General features: G+C 51.9%; 2 protein-coding genes across 2 annotated transcripts; both read right to left on the reverse strand.

Annotated features, from left to right (window-relative positions):
* Window positions 1-1,663: 1,663 nt before the first annotated feature.
* CDK5R1 (cyclin dependent kinase 5 regulatory subunit 1) lies at window positions 1,664-4,129 on the reverse strand. The gene has a single exon (XM_082070701.1). It carries the CDS (start codon window positions 4,045-4,047, stop codon window positions 3,160-3,162), a length of 888 nt encoding a protein of 295 aa, XP_081926827.1. The 5' UTR covers window positions 4,048-4,129; the 3' UTR covers window positions 1,664-3,159.
* Window positions 4,130-7,980: 3,851 nt separating this feature from the next.
* PSMD11 (proteasome 26S subunit, non-ATPase 11) lies at window positions 7,981-25,301 on the reverse strand. Its single transcript, XM_082071135.1, has 14 exons — window positions 25,163-25,301; window positions 23,268-23,369; window positions 19,715-19,839; window positions 17,208-17,279; window positions 16,778-16,835; window positions 14,808-15,002; window positions 13,832-13,976; window positions 13,533-13,593; window positions 12,214-12,276; window positions 11,498-11,623; window positions 10,934-10,969; window positions 9,952-10,003; window positions 8,408-8,550; window positions 7,981-8,277 (listed from the first exon to the last, which is right to left on the reverse strand). Exons 1-13 carry the CDS (start codon window positions 25,251-25,253, stop codon window positions 8,408-8,410), a joined length of 1,269 nt encoding a protein of 422 aa, XP_081927261.1. The 5' UTR covers window positions 25,254-25,301; the 3' UTR covers window positions 7,981-8,277.
* Window positions 25,302-27,284: the final 1,983 nt, after the last annotated feature.

A 27,284-nucleotide genomic window follows, 5' to 3' on the forward strand; every position in this document is an offset into this window, starting at 1 on the left:
GCTCATCACCCATCCTGGAGCTCATAATCTCATCCCGGAGCTCCTCACCCATCCCGCACCTTGGCTGGACACAGACTGTGGGGTTCCCAGCGCAGAGGTTTGGTGGGTTTTATTTTAATCCTGCATCGCTTTTGCCTTAATTAACCTCACCCAAGATCCCGGTGGGTTCAATTCGGACCAAGTGGCCTTGCTGAATTTTTAAATGCTGCACGTGGCTCCATGTTCATCCCAGCAATGGGGCTCGGGGGGAGGCTGACAGGACCCACAGCCACTGGAATGTTCTAGAAACTGGTTGAGTTTGGGTGCTGAGGCTGCAGCTCCCGGTTTGCACTATGGAGCTGCAGCCGCGTCCCCGCGAGCGGCACAAACGCCAGCGCACGTCCACGCTGTTCCCTGCGCAGCGACTTCCAGGATCTCCCGGTGGACGCCGGGCCGTCGTGTGACAGCGCGTGTCCCCTGGGCCACAGAAGGGCCCGATGGACCAACGAGCCTTTGATTTCCACCGCGGGGGGGTCTGGGCTGTTGGGATCGTGTGTCCCAAGTCCTGGCGCTGCTGGTCAGGTCAGGATCTCCGGCCCCTGGGACACAGGGTGACCCCACCTTGGTGACCCCAGGAACACGTTGTAGGAACCACAAAGCCTGGAAGAGGCGCTTGGCCTAACGACGTGTTAACGAAGGGGCCGCCAAAGCCGCGAGCGGGACGGGTTTGTACCCAGGTTGGGGCACCGCGAGCACCGAGAAGCTCCAGCTCGGTGGGGTGAGCTCTGTCCCCTCCCTGGGGCCTCCTGGACGGACCAGTGTATCCCAGTATATCCCAGTGAGCAGCTCTGCGCTTCACGGGGGTGTCACATCAGCCCCAACCCCTCAGAAGAAGCTTTTCCAGCTGCCAACAACCCCCCGTCCCCAGCGCCGGGGGCACCCGGTGACATCCCCCCAGCGACCCCTCCCGCCCCTGCCCAGCACCCAAACTGGGCCCACCCACCAGGGGCCACCCAGCGGGAAAATCCTCCCCCCGCGCCTTTCGATTTGCACTCGTGGCTCTTTGCGCCCCCCCCGGTTCAACCAGCACTTTGAGTCCAGCCCAGCGGCGCACGGAACTGCGACCGGCGGCTGCGCAACCGGCTCGTCCTACGAGACGGCGATAGAGTACGTGATGAGATGTGTCTAGATAAAATATATAGCTGTTCCTGCTCTGGTTTTATATATATATATATATATATAAAAAAATCTATAAAATATATATATTCCTGTTTTTTCCCATAAATTAACTATTTCTAAATTGAATTCCGATTCTCAGCCTGGGCCGATAAGGCGATGATATTTTTTATTATTATTATTATTATGATTTTTTTTTTTAATCGCTGATATTTTAATGTTTAAAAATAAATCAACCCCAACTACACCGGGTTTCGTTTCCATAATTCCCTGTAATTAATAAACCGCTAAATCCGGATCGGCCGCATCCCGCTGCGGCGCCGCCGCTTTCTACGTGTGGGGACTCGGGGAGGACGACACTCGGGGGGTCTCCGTAACCCCATTTTCCAGCTCTCACCGCTGCTCCCCCCGCCCAACAGACCCAATTAAACCCCGGCCTCGTTAAACCCTCCTCGTCAAGGCAAATCCAATCGGAGGCGCAGGAAAGACTCGGCCACGACCGCTGCCGTGTAATGGATGGTCAGTGCATTTTTATTTCATCAGCACAGTACAAAAATAAATAAAAATAAGGGGAGGGGGATTAAATTACAGGCACACTGAGCCCCATGACACAGCCGGCCGGGTTATAAACCACACATACTTACAAACGCACTATACACATACATACAAAAATGAGACGCATATAAATTAAGAAGTAACAATACCCACCAATTTGGTCAACAAAGAGCTACGGAAGAGATTGCACTAAAAAAAGGTACGGACACATGTATCGGTAGCGGGTCCACTGTACAGCGGCGAAGAGCTTCACGTGAAAAATACCAAAGAAAAAGAAATGGCACGTTATTTGTCCCTCTCGGCCGCGGCTTCGACGCCCGATGGACCAGAACTGAACCAGAACTGCGCACACGGAGAAAACTCAATCAACCCAAACAGCCTGATGAGCCCCAGGCCATGGGGACCCGGCCCACGGGACCCCGGCCCATGGGACCCCAGCCCGCGGGGCCGGGGCGGCAGCTCTTTGTGCATGGGCGGCGTTTTTACAGCCATCGCTCCTTAAGGTTTTTCTTTTGATTATGGTTATTTTTTTCTTTTTTTTTTACGTTTTTTTTCCTTTTTCTTTTATTTTTGAAGACACAAAATGCTCCTGTTTGCATGCGCGATACCACTGGAAAAGCAACAATGAAAGAATAAAGAAGATTTGTTGTTTTATCTCTTTCCCCCCCCATAGGTTAGTAGTTTGTGGTTTGTTTTTTTGTTCTAAAAGTATTCATATAGCAGCATGTAGATTCTTTCCTTGCTTGCACACTCAAGTAGATCCTTTACACAATACTCATGATCAGTGCACGATGGGAACAAGACATTTCACATTGATGTCATGATACAGTAGCAGTTTGTTTGTTTCCTCCCTTCGCCCAGAACCCGCTCGGGAAACTCGAGTCTCTTCAAAGAAAATAAATTAAGGGGAGGGGTTGGGGGTCGGGAGGGGGGTCCCCGCGTCTCCGGCCCGTTCCCGGTGAGTCCCGATGGGCCCGTTCAGCCCCCACTGAAGCCCATAGCCTATATGTTTTCCCCATTTTCCTTCCCCCCCCCCGGCCTTTGTCTCGGTGACCGAACCCGGGGCCGCCCCCGCCCGCGGAGGTCGGGGGGGGGCGGGGGGGGATGATGCTCATTTGGGGGATTCCCCCCCCCCCCCAAACACACAATTTGCTGAAATGAATCCGGTGGTGAAACCGCATCATCCCCGGGCCCGCAGGATGGGGAGGGGGAGACGGATGGGAAGCAGCTGCCCGGGGCGGGGGCAGAAGGGGGACAGCGGGGGGTCTGCGCTCCGGCCCCCCCCATCCCCAGGGCCGCAGCTCCCGCCTCCCCCCGCCTGGAAAGAAAAAAACCCGGGAAGCGGCTCCGAGACGGGTCGGGGCGAACGAAGCGAGTCCAGGCGGGGCCGGGAGCGTCCCCGGTGCGGGGCCCGGAGCGGCCACGGTACCCGGCGGGGCGGGCGGGCGCTCACCGGTCGAGGCCGATGAGCAGCCGGCCCTTCTCCTCGGCGCCGCTTTCCTTCTTGAGGTCGGCGAAGACCTGGGTGAAGTAGTGCGGGTCGGCGTTGACCTGCAGCATCTTGGGGCTCATGAGGTCGATGATGGAGAGGCAGCGGTCCCAGAAGGCCTCCTTACAGCTCTCCACCAGGAAGGGCTTGAGCGGGTAGGAGATCTCGTTGCCCATGTAGGAGTAGGAGAGGTACAGGCAGGTGAGCAGCACTGCCTGCAGTTCGTGGTCGCTGGCCACCTCGGCCGAGATGACATCCCGGCACAGCATGTAGAGGAAGACCACGTTGGCCGGCGTGATGAAGCCCTGGTCCTGCCAGCCCTGCAGCAGCAGCGAGCGGTCCACGGAGCGCAGCCAGAGCACCGGGTCGGTGGGCGAGAGGTGCTTGAGCCGGTAGCAGCGGCGGCACAGGAACTCGCCCAGGCAGCGCAGCAGCTCGCTGGTGGACGCCTGCACCACCACCCTCCGCGGGGTCGCGGCGGCGGCTGCGGGCGCGGCCGGTGGCGCCTTCTGCGCCGAGGCGAGGGCGGCGGCGGCGGGGGCCGGCGGGGGGGCGAAGGTGGCGAGGTTGGCGCAGGAGAGCGATTTCTTCAGGTTCTCGTTGTTGAGGTGGGTGACGTTGCTCTGGTAGCCGCCGTTGGGCTGCACCTTCTTGGAGCTCTTCTTCTTGGCGGAGACGGCGGCGATGCGCTTCCAGGGCAGCACCGAGATCAGCGAGTGCCGCTTCAGGCCCTTCTCCTTGGCGTTCTTGCTGTTCTGCACCGCCGTGTAGTGCCCCACCGTGGCCGCCCCCTCCTCGAACAGCGGGGCCTTCCGGTAGCTCGGCGACAGCGACAGCACCGTGCCCATGGCGCCGGCCGACCGGCGGGCCCCGCCGCCCGCCCCGGCCCCGGCCCCGGCCCCCGGCGCGGCCCCGCGCTCGCTGCCCGCTCCGCCGCCGCCGCCGCCGCTCAGCGCCGCGCCTGGCCCGGCCCCGCCCCGCCCCGCCCCGCGCGCGCTCCCGGCGGCGCAGTGCGCGCCCCCGCCGCCGCCCCGCCCCGCGCCGCCACGTGCGCCCGCCGCGCCGGCGGGAAAAAGGGCGGGGAGGCCACGCCCACGCTCCTCCCCTGTAGGGCCCCGCTCCGCCCATGCCACGCCCACCAACAACCAGACCACGCCCCTCTGCGCTCCCTTGAACGGCGCGGTCACGCCCCCGGCCGTTCAGGACCCGCCCCCTCCGCCGGCCGCCCCGCCCACTCCCCGCTGGCCACGCCCCCTGGTGGGAGGAGCCACGGGGTGACCGGCCCGAGCCCGCGGTCAGGCGGGGAAACAAAAATACATCTTTTTAAAAATGATGAAAAGTTGAAATATCGTCCTGGCGGCACCGGCCCCGGGCTGACCCCCCCAGCCCCGCTCCGCTCCGCTCCCCGGCGGGGCCGCAGCCATTGCGGGGCAGGGCCCGAGTCCAGCGCCCGCACCGGAGGCTCCGGGTGCAGCAGCGCCCGGTACCGGCATTCACCGGATCCGGCGGGTTTTGAGCGAAACGCCGCCAGGCCCCGGTGCCGCCGGGGCCCGAGGGCAGCACCGCAGCGCCCGGGGCTGCCACCCCCCGGGACCGGCCTCCCGATAAAGCCGCCGCCGCCCAGCGCGCCCCCCCGGGCCTGAGCTCGGGCTCCGTTTCCCGGCGCTGGAGCCGCCGCCGCCGCAGCCCGGTGGCGTTTGCACGAGCTGCAGCGACACGCGAAGGCGGCGCCGCGACACGGAGCTCCCGGGGACACGCGCTGCGGAGCGACCCCGGTGCCACCGCCGCCCCGGGGACGCTGTGAGCGGGGACAGCGCCCATCCCGCCGCTCCCCGGATCGGGGTTCGGCTCATCACTTGGACTGAGCTCATTTATTCCCCCAAATGTCACCACGGGCACACACGGTGCTTGTCCCCTTCCCACCACACAGTCTCCAAAAACCCCCGAAAGCTCCCATTTCATCCAGACACAACCGCACCCCCACAGTGACCAGGGGACCAACAGCCGCCCGGGAAGCAGGGGGACACTGGACAAGGCTGTCCCCAAAGCTGCTGTCCCCAAAGCTGCTGTCCCCAAAGCTGCTGTCCCCAGGCCACATGGACCTGGGACAAACCCACCAGGCGCTTGGGGTTTAAAGCACGTGGAAGGTAAAGAAAAACCTCACTCTGGGTTAAAGCTGCTGCGTGCGGCAGGGCTGGTGGCGCTGCCGGGGACTCGTGGCCACAGCCGTGTACCAAAAATGAGGGGACGTTTTCTGATTCACATTTTTCCCTTCCCAAGCCAGGGCAGCGATTTTCTCAGCCTTGAGCTCGATGCCAGCGGCTCGCAGGGTGAAACTGATGCCCAGCAGCACTTTGAAATACAGACCAGGGCTTGAAAAACCCACCTGGTGCAGGAGCAGCTCAGGACCAACCCCCCGTAGTGATGCTGACAGACCTGACCTAAGGTACCCGAAAACCTGCACATCCAGCCCAGCGAAGGAGCCGGTGTTTGTAAGGGTGGTGAAAGGGTCTGCGCCTCATCCACCCTCTGCACAAAGAGCTTTAGCAGCTTTATGAGCCAAAAGGGACCATGCGAGTCCAGCCAAGCGGCTCCGCTGCTCCCGAGAAGTCCCTCTGTCCATTAGAAACAGGACCTGGCCCCGAGCAGCGTGAAACTCGCCTTGGTGCGGACGCCTGCGTTTTAAGTCAAGCTTTGTGAAGTTCAAGCCAAAAGGGTTTAACAACAAGCTTTTTTTGGCCCTAATTTGAATGTACTCGGAGGTGGAAGGACCCAGACGCCTCGGAAAATCCTGACTTTCCATGGGTGGTTTGAACAACCAAAGCGCAATTAAACCTCCCTGAGCGCGAGGCTTTGTCTGCGGGTTTGTCCGCTCCCGTTGGCACCTGCGGGGTCAGCACCGATCCTGTCCCACTGTTCTTGAGGACACGTGGGACTTCTCGGCCACCTCCACCTCTCCCCACCCCGCGTGTGACCATCACCGCAGCACACACGGGCTCCAGCTCTGCTGCTCGGAATTAACGTCCCCTCCGTCACCTACAATCAGAACACGGCCGCAGCGAAGCACCGTCAGGGAAGACACCACTTGGGTGGCATCGTGAGCTGGCCGGGGCTGCTTTTGGGAAATATCTTTATAGTTCAAAAAACAACTTATTAAGAGAACTAGAAACGCATCTCCCCTGCAATCCAAGCCCTGCAGAAGAGCGGTTGAGCCCTTCATGTTTTTCCGCCTACAAAAGCCCCGCACCACCTCAACCTGATGCTGTCTGAGCTGCATGAGTTTCACACACGAAGATTAAAGACATTACATCAGTTCAATGACACCCTAAACCCCTTTCCAGCCTTCCGCACAGCGTTGTACACACCAGACTCTCCAACACAGCGTCAGAGTTTTCCGAGAACAGTGAGAGGTACAAGGGGTAATTAATTTGTCACCGTAATAATGGTTATAACTACATGTGGTAGAGCTCAAACTTGCCGTGCCGGAAACAGGTTGTGATCCATAAATCTTCAGCGATGCCACTGAAAAAATGGTCCCTCACACTCCACGTTGCAGAAGCATCATCTGTGATGGTAACTCCGTGAGCTCCAGCCAGGCCTGTGTTCCAAATCCTCCTTCCCTAAGCGAGAAGATGCACCAAACGCGCCGGGATCTGCTTTGGCGGCTGAAGACAGGAGCCAGGGTTTTGAAAAAAAAAGATATTTTATTGGAACTTATCTGAACATCAGATATACCTGGTGTTGGTTAGCAAGAACCGTTTGTACATTTGATATTGATGGTGCCAAAAACCCAAACAGCGACTGACTGGATGAGATGGAAATTAAAATAAAATAAAGTGTTGGAGGGGTTAAAATGGGAACAGAAAGCAGAAAAATCAGCCAGTCGAAGATTCAGTGTGAAGGCAAAATATTTCCTGATAAAACAGAATCCGTTTACAAAATAGAAATTTTGTAAGAAAAACGCGGCGAGGGAAAGAGAGACGGGAAAGGAAATATAAAGATGAGCAGGACAGAGATGCAGAAGCTTACACTGCCCAAATGGCATCAAAACCGAGCTAGTAACCTCACCAGAGAAATGAAACGTGCTGGAGTCAACCGCGCCCGGGGCTGAGCGGGAACGGAGCCGAGCGCCGCGCCGGGTTGTTCCCGCAGAGCCGAGCTGCCCCACATCGGGCAATGGGAAAGGAAACAGACACGGCAGAGGGAGATCCCGGCAGCTCGACAGGCCATCGCGTCCCCGGCCATCGCGTCCCCGGCCCAGGTTCGGCTGACGCGGGGAGGCGAGGGCTCCGGGCCGCCCGTCGCCTGCTCTTGCGACCGATGCGGGCGGGCGGAGGGGGAAAACATTGAAAAATCTACATCTATTTGAAAACAAGAGCATGCAAAACAGGCCCCCGGGGGAAACCTGCGCTGTTCCCTTTCGGAGAAACTGGCCGAATGGTCTGGACTGGGCCGCAGCCGCCTCGGGGTTGTGGCTGCGCAGGCTGCAGCACAATGAAATTCGGGTGCGAAAGCCGTCGGGAAAATCATTGTGGAGCTGCTTTCCAGGGGATCCGAGGCCTCTAAGATTTAAAAACATCAACCAGCAGTCTGTACATTTTGGGTTTTTTTGGTGCAGTACAAATGGAATCGAGTTGCTGCTTCTCCACCGTCAGTAAAGCCTCAGATTTCAGAGCAGAGGGAGAGATGAAACAAACTTGTTTTGGGCACCTACTGGTAACAAAACTTTGTCCCTGCGTAACTCTCTGCGTCCCTCAGGAAGTGGAAAGCACATGTTTAGGTAGTGTAAGCCTTTTTCCTTTTATTTAGAATACCCTCTTGGTTTAAACAATATTCCCCCCCCAGATACAAAGTTCGGCCAGTAAAGATTACATGGAAACTGGAACACGCATCGTCTGGAATACAAGATGCACCGGATGAGGAAGTTTAAAAACTTTCCGAGTGAAAAGTAGAACAAAGAGGAAAAAAAAAAAAAAACAAAAACATAAAATAAAGAAGAAAAAGTCTCCTAACATTTTCCCAAAGGTTTCACTCTCCTGTCACACACACTCTCCAAATGACAGCTAGCAAATTCAACTCTGCAAAAAGAAAACAGAGCCACGTCAATTGAGAGGAGAGAGAAACGAGCCTCGGGGACACAAACCGCACCTTGGCCTGGAGGAGCGACAGGTCCGGGCGGCTGCGAGCGCCGGCTCAGCCGCCACTCACCTATGTCAACTTCTTGGCTTTGTTGTAGAGCGAATCCACTACTTTGCTCATGTTCTGAATAGTCTCGAGGGCGGCTTCGTACGTTTTGTCTACGGGGGGTTCGTCGAAGATGATCAGGACTCCCTCGCCTTGGTCAAGGATGCCTGTGGAGACAGAGAGCGGGAAGTTCGGGGTTTAGCCGGATAAGCGGTCGGCTGGGCTGGGTTTGGAAGGGGGTTGTGTGTTGGGTTGCACTGGTTGGCTGGCTTTTGTCTGGCAGCAGCTTTTCCCCAAAAAGAGCAACAAAAAAAGCCTGAGAAGCCACCCTGGGGATGCTCACGCCTGCACGTTCCCTACAGCCGCCTTCCTCCTGCGGCCCTTCGCACAACGCTAAAGCAACTCAACAAAAATAAGCCATTTTATGTCACTATTTCCAGGTGCCAGACGGGCACTGCAGCTGGGTTCTGTAATTTCTGAGCTGTTCTCTAACCAAGACGCCTCTTCTAGCCGTTCGTCTTGCTCAGCTGGATCAAGAGGCCTTTCTAGATGGACATCAGGGACAACGTAAAGGAGAACAGAGCTGTTTTCTTGAGGGCTTGTCGGAGGGGCAGCCTCCTGTGGTCCCAGAGAAACCCGAACGATCGACTGTGCTGTGTGGGTGCTCACACCAACACGCAAAATGCTCTTGACGTAAATTATGAGGACAAGGTGAGCGCAGGCTCCAGTGAGCTCCACGGGAGGAGAGTGGGCACCACAACTGTCCTTGGGTGCAGCTGCAGCAATTAAGGGTTTAAATGTGGTTCCTGATTTGTGAGAAATTAAGCCTCTAACTTAATGAAGGTAAATGGAAGGAGCAATAGAATCATAGGATTGTTTTGGTTGGAAAAGACCCTCAGGATCATCGACTCCAACCATTACCCACCCCTGGCACTGCCCCGTGTCCTGAGAACCTCATGTCCGTCTGTCCAACCTCCAGGGATGGTGACTCCAGCACTGCCCTGGGCAGCCTGTTCCAATGCCCCACAGCCCTTTGGGGAAGAAATTGTTCCCCACATCCAACCTCAACCTCCCCTGGCGCAACTTGAGGCCGTTTCCTCTGCTCCTGGCGCTTGTTCCTGGGGAGCAGAGCCCGACCCCCCTGGCTCCAAGCTCCTTTCAGGCAGTTCAGAGATCAGAAGGTCTCCCCTCAGCTCCTGTTCTCCAGCTGAACCCCCCAGGTCCCTCAGCCGCTCCCATCACACTTGTGCTCCAGCCCCTCACCAGCTCTGTTCCCTTCTCTCAAATCGCTCCAGCACCTCAAGGGTTTTCTTGGTGCGAAGGGCCCAAAAGCGACCCCAGGATTCAAGGTTGGGCCTCCCCAGTGCCCAGCACAGGGGGAAAAGGAACAACCTTTGTGACAACAGAGTCACAAATGAACCCACGGCTCAGAACTCAGTGCCCGTTAACCTGTGTCTCTGCCGTCTGAAGCAGAGCAGAGCGGTCTAAGGATGGCACTTGGGTTTGTCCACAGCTCCCTTACACATGACCTTGGCAGCAAGGCAGGACTGACGGACGCAGAGACTCACCATGAAACTTCTTGTCCAGTATCATCTGTGACAGTTTCCTTTCTACCTGAGCCTGAAATTGAAGCAGAACAATTAAGTGTCTCATGGAAATATATATAAAGAAATGCAGATGTTACCACTCCCCACACAATAACCCTGATGTGATACAAGCACGGCTTAAAAGCAGCCATTTCATCACCAAACACAATGTCAGGACAGATCTCTCCTTGCACAATACTTGATACTACCATACGCTTTCGATGACATCGGGCTGTAGCTTTTAATGACGAGAGCAGCGGGACGCTCCGCAGAGGACGCTGTACCTGTCGTTACACGGGCACCGCTCGTTAGGGGACGGGGAGCGCCTGCCTTGGGTCAGCAAATATTCATCAAGCGTTAGGCAAGCTCAGCACCAAGCTGAGCTCCTGCCCTGCGCCAGGACAGAGGAGTGGGCTCCTCTCCTGCTCTTCAAACAGGACACAGAGCTGAGAAACAGCTTTTACTCAAACTATTAAGCATGTGTTAAACATCCAGGGCTAGTCTAGGAACAGACTGCACAGAGATGATGTAATGACCATAAAGGCTGAGCTCAGGACAGCTCCAAACCTCTGTATCTTAACAGCAGCACAGGACAAAAACACTTTGGGATACAACTGGCTGGAGACTGCAGGGGATTTTCCTAAAACTTAATCACGGTGGGATTATCTGTAAAGCAGTTATTGCAACAGTCGATGTGCCATACGCATCCCTAATGAAACTTCAAAGTGATTAGCTGGGTCCCGGATCTTAAGGGGTCTAGGGAAGATCCCTCTGGGCACGCTCACAAGGATTAAATGCTGGTCAATGGGGAAGATTTTGCTGGTCACGACATGAGCTGTTACTGCAGCAGAGGAAAATCTGTCTGCAATAAAAAGCAAGTGCTAACACAGGGAGTAAAATGCCATTCGGCCTCAATTCCTTTGCCCTCTTGAGATGTGCCACTGATTTCTAGTGATGTTCTTACCTTGGAGAGCTTGATGAGGCTGGATATGTGTTCAATCTATAAGAGAGACCAAGAGAGCTCAGTAAATCGTTAGCTGCACTGCTGACACACAACACCACGGAACAGCTCAAGGGCCTGTAAACGCTCTGGCCTAAAAACCTCCAATGGCTTCGTCCACTTTGCAACTCCATCACATCCAATTTTAACTGAAGATGGACGGGACACCTAAAACCATTTCACTCTTAAACATGAAATAACAGCTCTTCTCCAACATTATGGCAGCTTCACCCACACCCTGTCAAAGCCATTAAAAGTCAAACACTGTTACCTTCAGCGTTAAAAGCACGTCCACCTTTCAGCGTGTGTAAGAGAGATGGATGGAAAGGGCAATGACCCTGGAATGGGGTTGTCCAAAGTTCCCCTCAGCCCCCTCATCATTTTCCAGCTCAAAACGATGAACCCTGAGCTCTGGGAGTGCTGAGCAGCTCTGAGTAAGAAATATTCTGCACAGGAACGTGTCCCTCACCCACCAGCAGCAGGGGACAGAGGTACCAGCGTGTTGTCGTGCCTGCTGGAAACATTTACCTGTACTCTGGAGAAGGGTTCGATGACTCTGATCAGATTCTGTTCCAATAAGTTATCATAGAGCTTGGCCAAGTGAGTGTTTATGATGGGGTCGTCCCTGAGCTCCACCTTATAGTCTGTCAGAGCCTGCGGAAAACACGGTGGGAAGAAATAATTCAGGTAGCAACAGCTCTCCCGTCCTCAAGGCCAGTAGGAAACAGTGTTCCCTCCCTGCCCAGCGAAGTGTCAGTGGTTAATCCCATCCCATAATTCAGCTAAAAGGCTGGGAGGTCATGACAGCCAAGCAGCCTTTTGAGCACGGTGTAGAAAGCGACTTCCATGCTCGCACCCCGGAGCTTTGCAAGCCAGAATCTCCGGTTTACATTCAGAAAACAGCACGACAGGATTGTTCCCTGTTATCTCTGTGGTGTTGCTGAACCCAGGAAAACGTTTTGGAAGATACACATCCCACTGAACAGCACTAAAAGTACAGGAAACTGCTGCTGAATTTGCTCTCCAAAAAAAGGAAAGAACAAGTTTCAAGCAAGCTGTTACACCCCACGCTGCGAAAACCAAAGCGGTTGATTATCGTGGGGTATTTGCTTGAGGTACTATTGTTTTCTAGGAATGTTTCTATGGTTTTCTGCTGTGGGATGTAGCAGCTCCTACAGCTTTCCAAAAGTGGCATTTCGGAATGTTTTGTCCAGTCAGGCCCCGTTTTCTGTCTCCTGACTCACCTTTTCAAAATCTGCCAGCGATCGGTTCTTACTGGCCTGCGCCACACATTTTAGTGCTTCTGTCTGCAGAGAAAGAAAATGGGAGCAGGTTATTTTGCTGGATTGTCCTCTCGGTGCCATTACACCAGCTGCACAGGACACTGAAAACGCGCTTAAGCAGCAAAGCAGGAATGTTCCTTTTGGTATAAAGCCCCATCAGTGTTACTGCCACACAGGCAGAGTCACAACAGCTGCAGGACACAGCATGAAATCGGCTTCCCAGAAACAAAGCAGGTTTGGGAATACCAGCTGCAGTTCCTAGCAGGTTGGGGGCAAATTTGATATAATTCTTAAGGAAAGCACAAATTTTGACACTCGCTTAACAAACGTGGCTGTTTTCAGCCCTTAGGCTGCGTTTCTGCCCTTCGCTGCCTCTGCCGAGACGTGGAAGCGTGACAGAAGTCCACACTTTCCACAGTTGCTGTGAGAACTTGCGATCGCTGCTGTCCCGGGAGCACAGGGCAGGGAACAGCTGAGATTTCCTCGGCGTACGCTGCTCTCAAAGGAGCCTCCAACCCCGCTGCTGCTTGTGGGAAGGGGATGAAGCTGGAGCAGGGCTGCCCTTGGTGATTCGGAAAGGACAGCGCAGGGATATCCCCACTTCAGACTCTTTTTTACACCCATCTGCTCACTGACCTCTGCTAAACAGCTTCCCCCATCCTCTGTGAGGTAGGTATTAGCTCCTGCAGCAAAATAAACAGCTGGCTGGCCAAAGCCAGCGGTTAAGCCCAGCTCAGACCCTGGCACGCTTGGCTTTTGGCCCTGTACTTCATATAAACATCCCTGCATTGAATACGGGGGCGGCATTTACAGACTGGCAAGTTAACATGAGAATAAACAGTTGATTTAACAACTCCCCAGCTGCTCGGCTTCCACCTGACACTCAAAGAGGTCTCAAGCTGCGCAGCTACGCTGCTATGAATGGATTTTCAGGACTCGCTACATCACCAGCAAAAACAACCAATAACTCAGGTTTAAATACATCAGACGAGCAGCTGACGAGGGCTGAGACATGGGGCATTGGGCAATTAGTAGCTCATCAAGGAAGCAGGGAGGAGAAAAACTAGAAATTGAAGCGAGCAGACCAGATTCTCAGGTGGTGAAAGTCTCCGTGTTCCCTTTGAAGGCAATTGATTTATCATAATTACTTAAGTTTAATCAGTTCTGGATCTCGTTCGGGACGCTCAGAAGTGAAGGGTATTTTGGTATAAAAAGACCAAAGTGTTTGACAAAAAGAATAACACAATAATAGGAGGACAGAAAGGATTATGTTTCGATACCTGTCTCCCCGCATACCGCAGAGCAAGCTTTCCACTCACTAACGCTTGCACGTCTTCTGGGCTAGAGACGGAGGGAAGAGAGCATTTATTCAACAATAGCATCATATTAAATCTAAGCATGCCTCAAAAATTCCCAATTGATAGTAATATTGTATCAGAACCATTGATTAAGTCATAAATAAAGACAAACAGCAAAGCTTGTCTGCTCAAGTTCTTTCACTAGTTTAGAGTCTTATAACCAAAAAGCCTTTCCCATTTAACTATCAGACTTTAACTTTGCAGAACCATTTGCCACGTACATGTTCAGCATGATTTTGCACAGCAACATGTATTTCAGTGCAGTGATGGCTTTGGGGTTGTCAATTGAATCGTAGCCCTCAAACGCCTCGTAAAAATATGAATAGGCTGTTTTCCAGTCCTTCTCTTCTGCCGCGTGGATAATACCTGTTGAGAGGAACAAACAGGCGGACATCATAGTTAATTCTGAACGCGACTGGAAGAGGACAGAACAATTTGGTTGCCCAGTGCTTTATCTTGTGCTTGAGTGAAGGGAAACCTTTCATTCTGCGCCTCTCTTATCTCTAGCAGAAGAACATCCATACCCTCTCTTAAGAAGACACGTTAAGACAGACAAGTTCAGGGCACTTCGGGTAAGTGCCTCCAAACTAGGTCAGGAACAACATCGCAATAACACTAACACAGTGTAATGAATCATAGAATCATTTTGGTTGGAACAGACCCTCAGGATCATCAAGTGTAACCTTAACCTAACTCTAGCACTACCCTATGTCCCTAAAAACCTCGTCTAAATGCCTTTTAAACCCCTCCAGGGATGGTGACTCCACCACCGCCCTGGGCAGCCTGTTCCAATGCCCCACAGCTCTTTCCAGGGAGAATTTTTTCCTAATATCCAATCTAAACCTCCCCTGGTGCAACTTGAGGCCATTTCTTCTTGTCCTACCACCTGCTACTTGGGAGGGAAAAAACAGCCCGCTCCATGCTCCAACCTCCTTTTGGACATTTGTAGACAGCTGCAGTTCTAGGGAGGTTACAGACCCTCCATCACCGGACGTTTTCCAAAATGGGCTGAAAAAACATGTGTCAGGAGCAATGTAATTATAGCTGATCCCGCCTCGAGGCAGCTGGGCAGACTGGTAGGTATCCTGAGGTCCCACCTACCATCGTTTTCTATGATTCACTCCGGAAAGAACAAATATCAGTCAACTGACGCATCATGACGAGTCCTAGTTTCCCCTTTTCCTGCAGGGCTTTTACCTGACTGCATGTCTAACGCTGCTTGCAGCTTGGGCGGACAGTAGATTGCGTTGGCTGTGGTCCGGGCAGAGGTTAAGGCTGCTCTTGCTTTTGGCAGGTTGCTCAGGGCATGGTAAGTCTTGCTTTCTAACAGCTGCACTTCCACCAGCAGTGCCTTGTCGTCCATCTTTTTCAGTTCCCGAAGAAGCTGGGAGCCTGGTAGTGGGGAAGAACGAGAACCTTTGTAACCCACAACCACACAAAACAAGCGTTTGCAAACAGCCCTCTTGCCCCACAGCAGTATGGGGTTTGAGGAAGGGAGGCCAGGCTTACACAACCTGTTCTTCCATGGAGAAATAAAGAAGAAATAATAGGTTGGTGCCAATCCACAGTTGGAGAAGAATGAACCAGTTTTGTGTTAGAGGTAGAAGTGAGAATACCTGAGTACATGGATGTGTCTCTGCCACCTCATCGCAGGCAGCAGACACCCAGCAGAAAGTCAAAGATGGGTTGTACAGGTTGGATGGTCAACTTTGGTGCCTCATCCCCAGGTGACAATGGGATATATCACTCAGAGAGCTCTGAGCAAACCTGAAATACTGCCTGCTCCTGCCTTGCTCCCCTAGGCTGAGACCTGAGGATTTTCAAGCAACTGGGATGCAGAAGGAATGTTTTAAGCACAAGACATCTCCAGATCAAGTTTAGGAGGTAGGAATGGCCAGCCTGAGAAATGCCGAGATTAACTGTCACATTAAAGCCTTGTGAGGATGGAAAGCGCCAGCCTCAGAGGAAACTTTTCCCTTTCTTTCTTCCCGCTTCTGACTAAAAAGCTAATTTAGGGCATGCAGAGATGCAAACCTCATCTTTACCGACTCAGAAGCTGAAACTGCAGCTGAAACTGTATCACCAGGTGGAAGAGAATGGACCCTCCCTGGAAACACCCCGCACAGACTCTCTGTTTGTGCCGACTCCCCGCGGCCGGAAACACTCACACACAACGCTGACGGCTCGGCAGAGCTTCCAGAAAGGCTGTCCTCTAGGTCCAGGCCTTCCCTACGCTGTACCACCATCATTAGTTAACTTAATTAAGCATAGCTTTGGAGTGTGGACTCTGACCAGCTCAAACCCGAGTTCATTACATATCTGTATGTAAACTAATTCTAACTTGATAGGGAATTCCATGTATCAGAGCGCTTAGCTTGCTATTCTGATCAGATACGAGTCACACAAGGTGACTCGGACATGACACATGCTCCTGTCACCACGCTGTCAGGAGTTACGGGTCCCCGGTGAGGTGTCAGCAGGTGAGCGCTCCTGCCCATGTCAGCGCAGCCGTCCCTGGCCCCGCGCACACCCACGCTGAGCAAATCCCCCTTTGCCAGCTTAAACCTCATCTTACATCACCGCAGCCATCTGCAAAACGAGCGTTTGTAAAGCACCAAAGGGAGCGGGGCCGTGGACGATGACCTGATTTACCCTGCTTTGTGGCAGAGGAGAGTTCAGATGGTTAATTACCATATCTCAGGTGGTACAGAAGCAAATTCTTAAGGCCTTTACACTACTTCACCTCAAATAATTACATCCTTAGAGGTTTGCCACTTCCTGGTGTTACTGTTGCTTTTACCAGGGCCGTATTTGAGCAAACTGAAGAAAGCTGATTTCCCCCTTTGACCTCTCTGACCACAGCACTACACTATATATGTCCCACCAGCAGCAAACCTGACGCCCTTCAACCAGATCCAGCTCCGCTACTTCCAAAATAATTTGAAATGAACAAGTGGTAAGAACAGAGACCTCTTAAAGCTTTTATCGCCGAGCTATAAGCAAAGGGTGGCAGATCTGGTACAGCACTGAGAAATGAGTGCCCAAATCCTACAAAACTTATCAAGGAACATGATGTAGTTGACCATCTTTGTAGCTGACCATCTCTCTCGTTAGGCTCAAGACTAACTTCAAAGCAAGAAACTAGCCCCACCTAGTGGGAGACTCACCCAGCTGCAGCGCTTCTTGGTACCTCTTGGTATCGAAATATAAAGAGACCAGCCTCGCCTGGAGAACAGAAAAGGAACTGCTGTGAGGAAAGCCAGAGAAATGGGGTACAGATTTATGTTGTAAAATGGAACTTTATACTCTTATCTGCACAGACTTCACTATACTCTTATCTGCACAGACTTCACTACACTCATTTGTATGGTCTAGTTCTGCAAGATCTACCGCTTGGAAGATGGGCAGGTGTAAACATGGTGAGTAAAATCCTGCCTATTCACGAAGCGTCGCTAACCTTAGTGTCATCGCTATCGTCTGTCTGTTCCACGTATAAAAACGTAGACAACACACTACAAGTTCTCTACCTTTATAGGTATTTAATCTGATAAAGGGAAGCCATTATCACACAGATTTGGGATCCACAGTGTAACGTACCTCCAGGGCCTGGCGTAGGAAAGTCCTCTTCTCTGATTTGGCCCATTCGATACACTCTAAACACAGGTCAACCTTAAAGGGAGCAGAAAGAAATTGGTGAAGCCTTCTGCTGCCCCTCTTTGAAACAGCAGCATGCTTCAATCATTTCCTACAAAGCAACAAAGATACAACAAAGCCTGAATCTCCACAATGTATTTTAAGGACATAAGTCATTGCTGTCCAAAGAGCAGCATTGCTAAACATCAAATTAGCTTTAATGAGCTCAGAAATTAGCAATCGTCATTAGTGTCTGCCCCAAATGGCTCTGAACGACACATTTAATTTAATATTGCTGGGTAAAGAACAGCTCACCACCAAGCTTAAGGGGTGAAAGTTGAGCAACTTCTCTTTAGGGACTGGCTGGTAACTACACACGATACACTTTAACCTCCCCAGAGCTTAAACTCACAGAAATGTTGCGCGGAATGATATAAACCAGCTAAATTTGTGCTACATACTTACACATTCTATTCCCTAGATTAACCTTGTGCACTTTGTAACAATGTTCACAGTATTACAGTACTTAAGATACAAATTGCAAGAGAGAGTCGAGTTCAGAAGGTAAACCAAAGTTTAGTTGAAGCTTCAACTGTCACAGAAAAACTCCAGACCACCTTCTTTGACTGCTTTTCTAATGCATTTGGCTTCCAAGAACATTTTCTGACCACCAGGGACAATCCTCCCACACTGGAATACACATAAAGATTTGGTTTCCAAAGTTTCACTGCTGAAATCCTAACAGGGGCTCTTAACCAGCTGCGTTTGGTTCGAAATAAAAACATCTGGGTACACGAGAACTGATCCTGCCTCAGGGTAAGGGATGGACTGAAAGGCTTTGAGGTCCCTTTCAGCGTGTTTTGCACCATTTCATTGAGCCATAAAGAAAAATATACTTTAAATTGCTCTAGAAAGGAAACCAGAATACATGTGGTTTAGGGCCTAAATATGTCAGACCATGTGTGTCCTTTAGCAGAATAAAGCACCAGAGGTGTTGGGCTCCAGTATTTATAACCAAGTCACTAAGTGACACTGGATGTTTTATCTACCGCTTCAAAGCAAAGGGACCCATATTTTTAAGACCGCTGAGATTCCCTTGATGAATAAAGCAGCCATGTTCCACCCCAATTAGCAGAGGGTGTCGATTAAGTACTGGCTAATACGTACAAGAAGTCATCCTGAGGTGCTAGGAATGGCTTTTCCCAAAAACCTCCAGCCCACAGCTCTTTCTGGAGCGGCTCTGGAGTTGTCCCACACTGCGGGACTTGGCAGCTCCTCGTCACTGCTCATTAAACAGGGACGTTTAATGAAAAGCCATTATGAAGTTGCAATTTATCGCACAGTGATAGCTGGAGCAGGAGGAGCTGGAGGAATCTCTGATTTCAGTGCTTTACTGGACTCCTGGGAGTTTTATTAATCCATGTTACAGCGAGGAAGAAAACGTCCCTCTGAACATTTCTGAGGCGCTGAAAGTATTTGGGATTACGGCACCTCACAGGTGTCGTAATTCCTTAAGGTTTTGGGTTCGGCTTCTGAATACGCTTCAAAGTGAATGTTTTGACTGACCGGGCCACATTTCCATCACTGTTACTCCAAGTTCTTCCCCTGCTGTAAAATGCCACTTTTTGGGATTGCATCCAACTGCTGCACTTATTTCAAGTTACCTTTAGAAAAAGGTTGAAGCTGCTCGTTTACTCCTGACCCCTTTGGCAGTTCCCTTCTCACCTGCACATCCCACCCGCTTCCCTCCTGTGTTAGAGGGACAAAAGACGCTGTTTGTCACCATTTACAGGCTGTAATTTGCCGGTCGCTGTGTGTACCATGTTAAACCACAGGTCAGCACCACTTCTAAGTGGCTCCTCACCATTTCTGAGTTGCTACTGTGCTTCTCCCGTCCCCAAATAACCAACAATTCACGTGGATAGAAGAGGAAAAGAAGAAAAACAACCATATTCTATGGAGCTAATGAGAATGGAGTAAATCCTAACTGGGGGCTACCTGAGACCAAACTGATTTTCTAGTGGAAAAGTTCACCTGCTGGAAGTTATTTATACCTGATAGTTGCAAAATGTTTTCCACTCCCACTTCAGGAGTAACTTCTATATCCCACCAACTCCTGAACAGCCCTGGAACACTCACTCCTCTCCCTATGTCACCCCCTTCCGCTGGACCGAGCTCCCCAGAACACGTACAGCACCTCTCGTATCCAACACTAAACTACTAATGCTTTACACCTAACAGCAAGCAACACAAATCGGACCAAAATGCCCAGAGTTCCTCACAACCTGCAGCAGGATGCGGCTTGCAGAAAAGCGTGGTTATGAGTGAATTCAATTATCTAATGTTTTATTAATAGAACGTATCCAAATGCATTAAATGAGTGTTTCCTGGCATGAATAATTCTTCAGTGTGAAGCAAAGTAGTTCAGATAGATTTTGGGGAACAGATTATCGCTGAAACGTGAGTCTCACCTCCTGTCCCGTTGCTGCCTCCATATCAAGGAAGAGATCGAGCAGAGAGCGGACTAAGCGTGCTGCCTTGGCTTTGCTGATGGAGTTCAAGAAGGGCCGAACGTACTTCAGAAGTCCTCCCAGCTCTGCGGAAAAACAAAACCAAGAAACAAATGATGAAATACAACCCCACAGCCAAAAGCTACACCGTGTCTGAAGCACCTAACACAGCAGGATTTATTACCCCAAACATTTTATAAGCAGCCTCTCAACATCATTTACAGGCAAAGGGTGATAAACGTCACCTGAAGGAACGTCGACGGGCAAAGGCAGCTCTGGGCTCCAGCCGTACCGCAGCGAACGGTTCCCGTTACTCCAGTTCACCCAATTATAACCCCATTTGTAACTACGCTTGCCTCAGGCACGTTTTTAAAACGTTAAGCATCTGCTAAATGCTTTGAGATTTTGCTATAAAACGGGCAATGGAGTTTATAGTTTAAGTATGTTTTTATTAACTCACAGTTCGATGTTTTAATCTGCTGTACCTTACCAGGCCTAGAAAAGCAGATACACCCCGCACTCCACTGCTGGAAAAATGACATTTAACAACATTACCTAATTAGATCTTACCTGACTTAACTGGATTTCTGTTTCTACTATCACAGAGTCAGGGGAAGACGACACTTTCAGCAGAAGTATCGGTACTGACTCATGAAGTAGCGGGGTCATACATTGAAATCATGGCTTATTTGCCCCAAACTTTTAATTCTTACACAAATGTCAGCTAAATCCCCTACTGCCGTGTTTACAAGATTTGACAATTAACAAAAAAACACAACAGAGAAACCACAACAACCACCCCACACTCATAATGAGTATTTCAATACACTGGGAAGGGAGAAGGAAGGAAGGGAAGGGAGAAGGAAGGAAGGGAAGGGAGAAGGAAGGAAGGGAAGGGAGAAGGAAGGAAGGGAAGGGAGAAGGAAGGAAGGGAAGGGAGAAGGAAGGAAGGGAAGGGAGAAGGAAGGAAGGGAAGGGAGAAGGAAGGAAGGGAAGGGAGAAGGAAGGAAGGGAAGGGAGAAGGAAGGAAGGGAAGGGAGAAGGAAGGGAAGAGACTTCAGTACTTATCTTTCCACTGACTTGTTCAACAGTTGCCTGAGAATTCACTCGAAAGCAGATTTGAACTCAACGACTAGAATATATCTGCGCATTTTGTAAACTCCACAGTTAGACATGCAAGCTCAAAGTTCCCATAGAAAATTCTCTTTCCTACTGGTGTAACTGTCAACTATTTTTAGGATATTTTTATAAATGAATGCAATGCTTGGTAAAGGGGTGTGATTGACAGCCCTGGAGAAGTGATGAGGAGCAGCTCTGGAAAATGAAGTCTGCTGCTCATCCCACAAGCTGACATGCCGGGCATCTCAATTCCTGATCCGAGTTATTCCACTCCTCTAGTTTTAATCAATGCTATAAAAATCTAGAACCACCCTAAAAAAACAATAATTAATCTACTAGTTCAATCCTTAATCTCTACCAAGCAGACAAAAAGGGTCATTTGTATTATTGGGATTTTTTTGTGCCATAGTTCACTAGGGGTTAGTCCTCAAAAACTACAGGTTTATTTCACACTCTCAGTACAACCGTCAGAACTTTCAAACCCCACCAAATAGCTCATTTTTCCCCAAGCTGCAGCTCAGACTCTTCACCTCTGAGAAGTCATCGCTGCAACAACCTTGAATCCACCCAAGAAATCCCACCAGCTCCAACTCAAACGTGCGCAGCGAGAGATCCATTTCACTCAGGCCAGAAAATGCAGAGTTTCTGTAATTTGCTCGTTAGGTTAAGCAGCAGAAGACAGTTGCTCTGCAGTTTAGTGTTCCCTTTAACACGTTTCACATTTGTTCTTTCATAAACCTGGTTTTGATGAGTTAACACGGTCATTTTCAATCACTTCGCCTTCCTCTTAGAAAAAAAACAACTCCATTAGCCAACCACCCTCTGAGAATACACTGCAGCTCTTCATACTCATCTAAGACTTGGGTTTAAACCCAAAATCACTCCAAGCTCCACACCAGGCACCTAATAACTCTTCTCTTACTTATGCACACCAGCAGCATGTCCACACATTTCCTTGGGGAGACTCTGATGATGATTTCCCCCTTTATTAACCCAAACGCGCATCTTCCTCGGTGCGGGAGCAAAGGCGCGTTTGGTTATCTCCGCACAAGCACCCACCAGAGTGCAACATAGATACTTAGACCTGAATTAATTGACCTGAGGTCCTGTAATTTCAATTAGAGAAACAGGCACTTGTACCACAAGCTTCATCTGTCCTGCTCTAAATTCTCACCGTTGGAAAAGGCGAACTGTGTGCTGGAAGGGTTTCTTTTTGTCCACTGACTCTAAAGCAGGTCACGGTAGATCAGAGGTGGACACCCATAGTTAGGGGAGATGAACAGCACCTTTTTTTCCAGCCCTGCTCTAAGGGCAAGAAATCACCTGTGTCACGAGCTCTGCTCAACCACAAATCGCAGCGGGATCAGCGCCCTGAATGCTCAAACACACACAGATGCGGGTTCAACAGCCGACTCAAAATAGATGTTTACAGAGACTGGACAGTAGGACAACAAGCGTGCGTTTCAGAATAAATATAAAACCGTGATCTCAATCAGCCGCTGGCTGAGACCTCACACTGCTGTCCACAAACTACTCGCATGTGAGATCTGGCGTTCCGTCACATCTCAGTTTGATTAAACCTTCTGCTGGCTTGTGCTCCCCAAACAGTTCCAGACTTTTAAGAGCGCACGCATCTCACTTCTCATTCTGAATTATTGCTGTGCACAGCCAGAAAACACCAGGGTTACCCCACAGCAAACTGTGCCACGGACAGGACGGTTTTCATACGGACGTGGTGGATCAGCTCCTCAAAATGCTCGAGGTGAGAGCTGCTCCAGAGAAGCAGGAAAAGAAACAAAACTAAACCACTGAGTCCAAAATAACAAACACACTGAGCTTTCCAGGAGACAGAACACACGAACAAATTCAACTCAAAAATCATTGAGCGGATATCTTTACTCCGTTTCTGTCCTTTCACACGTTCACAATAGGGCGACTGTCAAGTCTCGCTCTTGTGAGGAGCTGGGCGAGGATTTTCTGATGTCATGTTTCAGCACATCAATCAATTAATTGAGAAAGGAGCTGCTGGTGAGAAAGGACTTTTTGAGACAAATTTTGCAATTTGAAATAAGGCTCCGAGATTAACAAAAACAAAACACAACAAGCTTCTCATCTCAAACATGACAACAGAAACTTTAGTCACTGGTCCTAAAATGGCCACGCATCAAAGGGTCATAAACCAAACTGTCCGATGCATCAGCAATCGTTTGGAATACTGGGCCAAGTGACACGCGATTAATATTTTATGTTGTTTATCCAGTTTTTTAGTTTCTGTCCTGCCTCTGAGAGAACATTTCCTGCCAAAAACTGCTTTTACTTCTATCCCATTAGGAGACTAAACTCAATTGAACGCATGTATTTCTCACCCATCCTCAGTTACTCATTTCAGACTCACCTTCTGCCTGCCCGGTCTTGGCCAAAAGCGACCCCAGCTCCAGGATGCTCTGCTCTTTGACCTGCACCGCTTCTTCATCATTTTCCTGGACATCGCGTTTCACTAGGAAAGAGCACAAAAGTTACCTTTAAAGCTATTTAGTCACGAAATAATCATTACCAGTCAGCTCCAGGAAAGGCACCAAAATAAAGTAACTGTTGTAACAGGCAATAGTGAATTGAGCCGGGCCTGTGAGATCTGGGAAGCAGATTATGTGGAAAGTTTAAACTTATAGTGAGCGCTTTAATCCAGCTGACAGACACTAATTAATTTCAAGTTGGAGCATGCAGTGAAGTTTGGAAGCAGCCTCATTAAGCTTGTCCAGCTGTTCAAGTTTCATTTAACAAACACCACCACACAACAGACCCTCTCCTGCTGAAGCCACGAAACCAAATAAAACTAATTTAATGGGATTTCCAAGGCTGGGTGTTCTGGAAGTGGGATTTCTGATGTTTGTCGCTTTGTGTATTAAGCTGCAATCCTGTCATGTCCGAGAGCTGGGTATGTCTGCTCCCTTCGCTCAGGTGTCACAAGTGCTCTGTCCCACACTAAACTCCGACAATTGATCCCTCCCTGTGGGTACCAACGTTTTCAAATGACCTACAGCACCAAACCTGTGCTCACGCAACATCCTCTCGCATAAGTTATCCACAAAACAACACACTTTCTTCCCTGCCACCTGCTACTACATAAATATCCACCTCCAGCATCCCTTACGCAGGTAATTTCCTCCAACTTCCACACAAACAAAGCCAAAATTCACTGCCCAGCTCCAACAGAGGGAACCGAAATCCTCCGCGCTGCCCCTGAGCGCAGGCTGCAGCTTCCAGCCCCCATAATTTAACACGCACTGTGTCAAAACCAAAGTAACTTTGCTCTCAAGCAGAAAAGCATCAGGGCAACACTCCCTGGGCTGCTCCGGCTCCCAGCGACCAGCACCACGAGCTGTTTGTTCCTCCTGACCGAGCCCGACCCCACGGGATGTTGTTGGTGTGTTGACAGGCTTGAGAAAACCAGCTACTAATTAACCAGAGAAACACCGAGCGGGACGGGCAACTTTTAAAGCGCGTACGGCAATCCCGATTTCAACATCTCACACAAACAGCAGGAAATATTTACACAGCGGGGTGACAGCGGGTCAGAAATCACCATGAATTAGAAGAATTGAGAGTTAGTGTTTGATAACCAGTTTCTGAGGCAGCCCCTGTGCCCCAACCCTCACGTAACGAGGGACGCCTGCATCTTGTCTACAAACCGCTTTATAGCACCAACATCTCAGCATCGCTAAACCTGCTGATCCTTGTGGGTCCCTCCCAACTCGGGACATCCTGTGATTCTACGAAACACCCGGGACAGCCCAACAAGGCTGCAAACAAGAAGTTAAACAAGCAGAAGTTAAAACCCCAGGCACAGCACACACAAAAACTCCTCAAAACTTTCCACGCGGCGCTGAGAAGGTGATTTAAACAGCGGGTGTATTCGGGGGTCACAAGGTGAAATGGCACTTCCAGCGGTTTCCTCACCCTTCAGCACACCCAGAACCAGCACAGCCCCAAACCCCCGGGAGCGAACAGCCGGCCGGGCAGAGTCCTGCCCGCCGCCCCCGCCAGCCCCCGGGCCGCCCCCGGGCAGAGCGGCCGCTCCGACCGCGGGCTCCGCTGCCCGGCTCAGGGCTCCCCGGCAGCGCGGCCCGCGGGGCGGCGGCAGGAGCCGCGGTGCTGAGCGGCCGGGCCGGGCCCAGGCCTCGCTCCCGCCGGCTCGCACGGTGAGTCAGCAGCCGGCGGCGCTGGCGGGCGGGAGGCGGCGGCGGGCGGGCGGGGGCGGCCGGCGGGGCGGGGGCGGCTGCGGCGGCTCACCTATGGAGTGCAGGATGCCGATGGAGGCCTCGCGGTCGGTGGAGAGCAGGGACTGCGCACGCTGGAACTCCAGCACCGCCGCCGCCGCCATCTTAGCGCTGCCTCACTCCCCTCACTGCCAGCCCGGAAGCGGCCGGCGGGGGCGCCACGCCCCTTCCGGGGGACCCCGCGGCATGACGGGAGACGTAGTCCTGGTGCCGAGGGAGCGAGGAGGGGCGGGGAGGGGGCGTGGTCCGGGGAAGGGGGCGTGGCTAAGCAAGGGCGGGAGCGGTAAAGGGGCGTGGTGCGGGGGAGGGGGCGTGGTCCGGTCGAGCACATGGCAGCGTGGGGAGAACGGGGGGCCAGGCTGAGCCAGCGCTGGGCTCTTGTGGCCGGGAAGCCAATGATACCTGGGCTGGGTTAGAAGGGGGTGGTCAGTAGGTCAGAGAGGTTCTCCTGCCCCTCTGCTCTGCCCTGGGGAGACCACACCTGGAATATTGTGTCCAGCTGTGGCCCCTCAGTTCCAGCAGGACAGGGAACTGCTGGAGAGAGTCCAGCGCAGCCACCAAGATGCTGCAGGGAGTGGAGCATCTCCCGGGTGAGGAAAGGCTGAGGGAGCTGGGGCTCTGGAGCTGGACAAGAGGAGACTGAGGGGGGACTCATTCCTGGGGATCAAGATGGAAAGGGGCAGTGTCAGGAGGATGGAGCCAGGCTCTTCTGGTGACAACCAGGGACAGGACAAGGGACAATGGGTACAAACTGGAACACAGGAGGTTCCACTGAAAGATGAGAAGCAACTTGTTCGTGGTGAGGGTGGCAGAGCCTGGCCCAGGCTGCCCAGGGGGGTTGTGGAGTCTCCTTCTGTGCAGACATTCCAACCCGCCTGGACACCTTCCTGTGTAACCTCATCTGGGTGTTCCTGCTCCATGGGGGGATTGCACTGGATGAGCTTTCCAGGGCCCTTCCAACCCCTGACATCCTGGGATTCTGTTGCCAAGGGGTGGTCGGGCCGTGGGATCCCATGTGACCTTTGTGTTGGGTCCTGGGCACCAGGGGGTGACGTGGGGCACCCGAGGGTCCCGCTCTGGGTGGGATGAGGGGGCTGGCGTGGGGTGTATCCCACCCGAGACACCCCCACACCCGTGGATCCAACCACCCCAGGCAGCGCTGGAGCGTGACCCCACCGATGACCACGACCTCCTCGTGGGTCCCAGGGGATCCCTCCCCCAATTGCCCCCACCCAGCGCCCCACGCAGCCTCGGAAGCGGAGGAAAACACGCCTCCGATTGGGCAGAAAGCAGCAGCCCCCCCCCAATCACTGCTGGGCTCCCCAAAACCCACGCGTGTCCCACCACATCCCAGCTTCTGGTCCCCATCTCAAACGAGCCGGGACGAGCATCCCCACAGCCCAGACCCGCCGCCTTTCCTGGAAAAGCAAATCGAATGCCTTGAATGTTCAATTTTATATGAAACGGGGAACAAAACCAGCCCACCCGGGACGTGACAGCCCTGGGGACAGGCTGTGGTTTGCCATGGGGACAGGGACACAGGAGGCACTGGCTGAGATGCTTTGGTGGGTTTAAAAGGCCAAACCCTGAACTCTCCAGTGAGCTGGGGTGGAGATTATTTCCATGACAATCTGAATTGGGGGAGGCGTCGGGGGGGAAGAAATTGGTGGAAACGGGTCTGAGTTTTCAGCACCCAGCCAGGCCCCCCCGGATCTTAAACCAGACATCGGACTGAATTAAATCCACCCCCCCTCCAAAAAATTAATCAGTATGAAACGGCTTTTAAACCACCGTTTGCAAAATAAATGAATAAATCCCGTTGACTCCCGAATCCCAGCAGGGCAGGCAGCAGAGGGTGGTGTAGGCAAAGGCACGGTGCTGCCTGCAGCTCCGTCTGTCCATCCGTCTGTCCGGCTGTTCCTTCCCTCACCCACGGGACAAGATGGGGGGCATTTGCCTGCACCCCCAGACAAGGCAGGTGAAGGCGAGTGGGGCGCTCTGCTCTGCTGGACAGTGATTCTTTCCCTGCTTTGATAATAATAATAATTATTAATAATAATAATTAATAATAATAATAATTAATAACAATAAAGTGGTGGTTTGGGCCAAGGGATTATTTCGTTCAGCCTGCACCA

The sequence above is a fragment of the Streptopelia decaocto genome (assembly GCF_964273445.1).
Source record: "Streptopelia decaocto genome assembly, chromosome: 22".
In the NCBI taxonomy this organism is placed as follows: domain Eukaryota; kingdom Metazoa; phylum Chordata; class Aves; order Columbiformes; family Columbidae; genus Streptopelia; species Streptopelia decaocto.

Bases quoted from the DNA above. Each gene is read 5' to 3' on its own strand.
- CDK5R1 (XM_082070701.1), bottom strand. From the start codon at position 4,047: ATGGGCACGGTGCTGTCGCTGTCGCCGAGCTACCGGAAGGCCCCGCTG.
- PSMD11 (XM_082071135.1), bottom strand. From the start codon at position 25,253: ATGGCGGCGGCGGCGGTGCTGGAGTTCCAGCGTGCGCAGTCCCTGCTC. The intron at 19,840-23,267 runs GTGAGTCTGAAA...GTTTTTCCGCAG, and splicing joins CAAGACCGGGCAGGCAGAAG to AGCTGGGAGGACTTCTGAAG. The intron at 16,836-17,207 runs GTACGTTACACT...TCTGTTCTCCAG, and splicing joins TCCTACGCCAGGCCCTGGAG to GCGAGGCTGGTCTCTTTATA.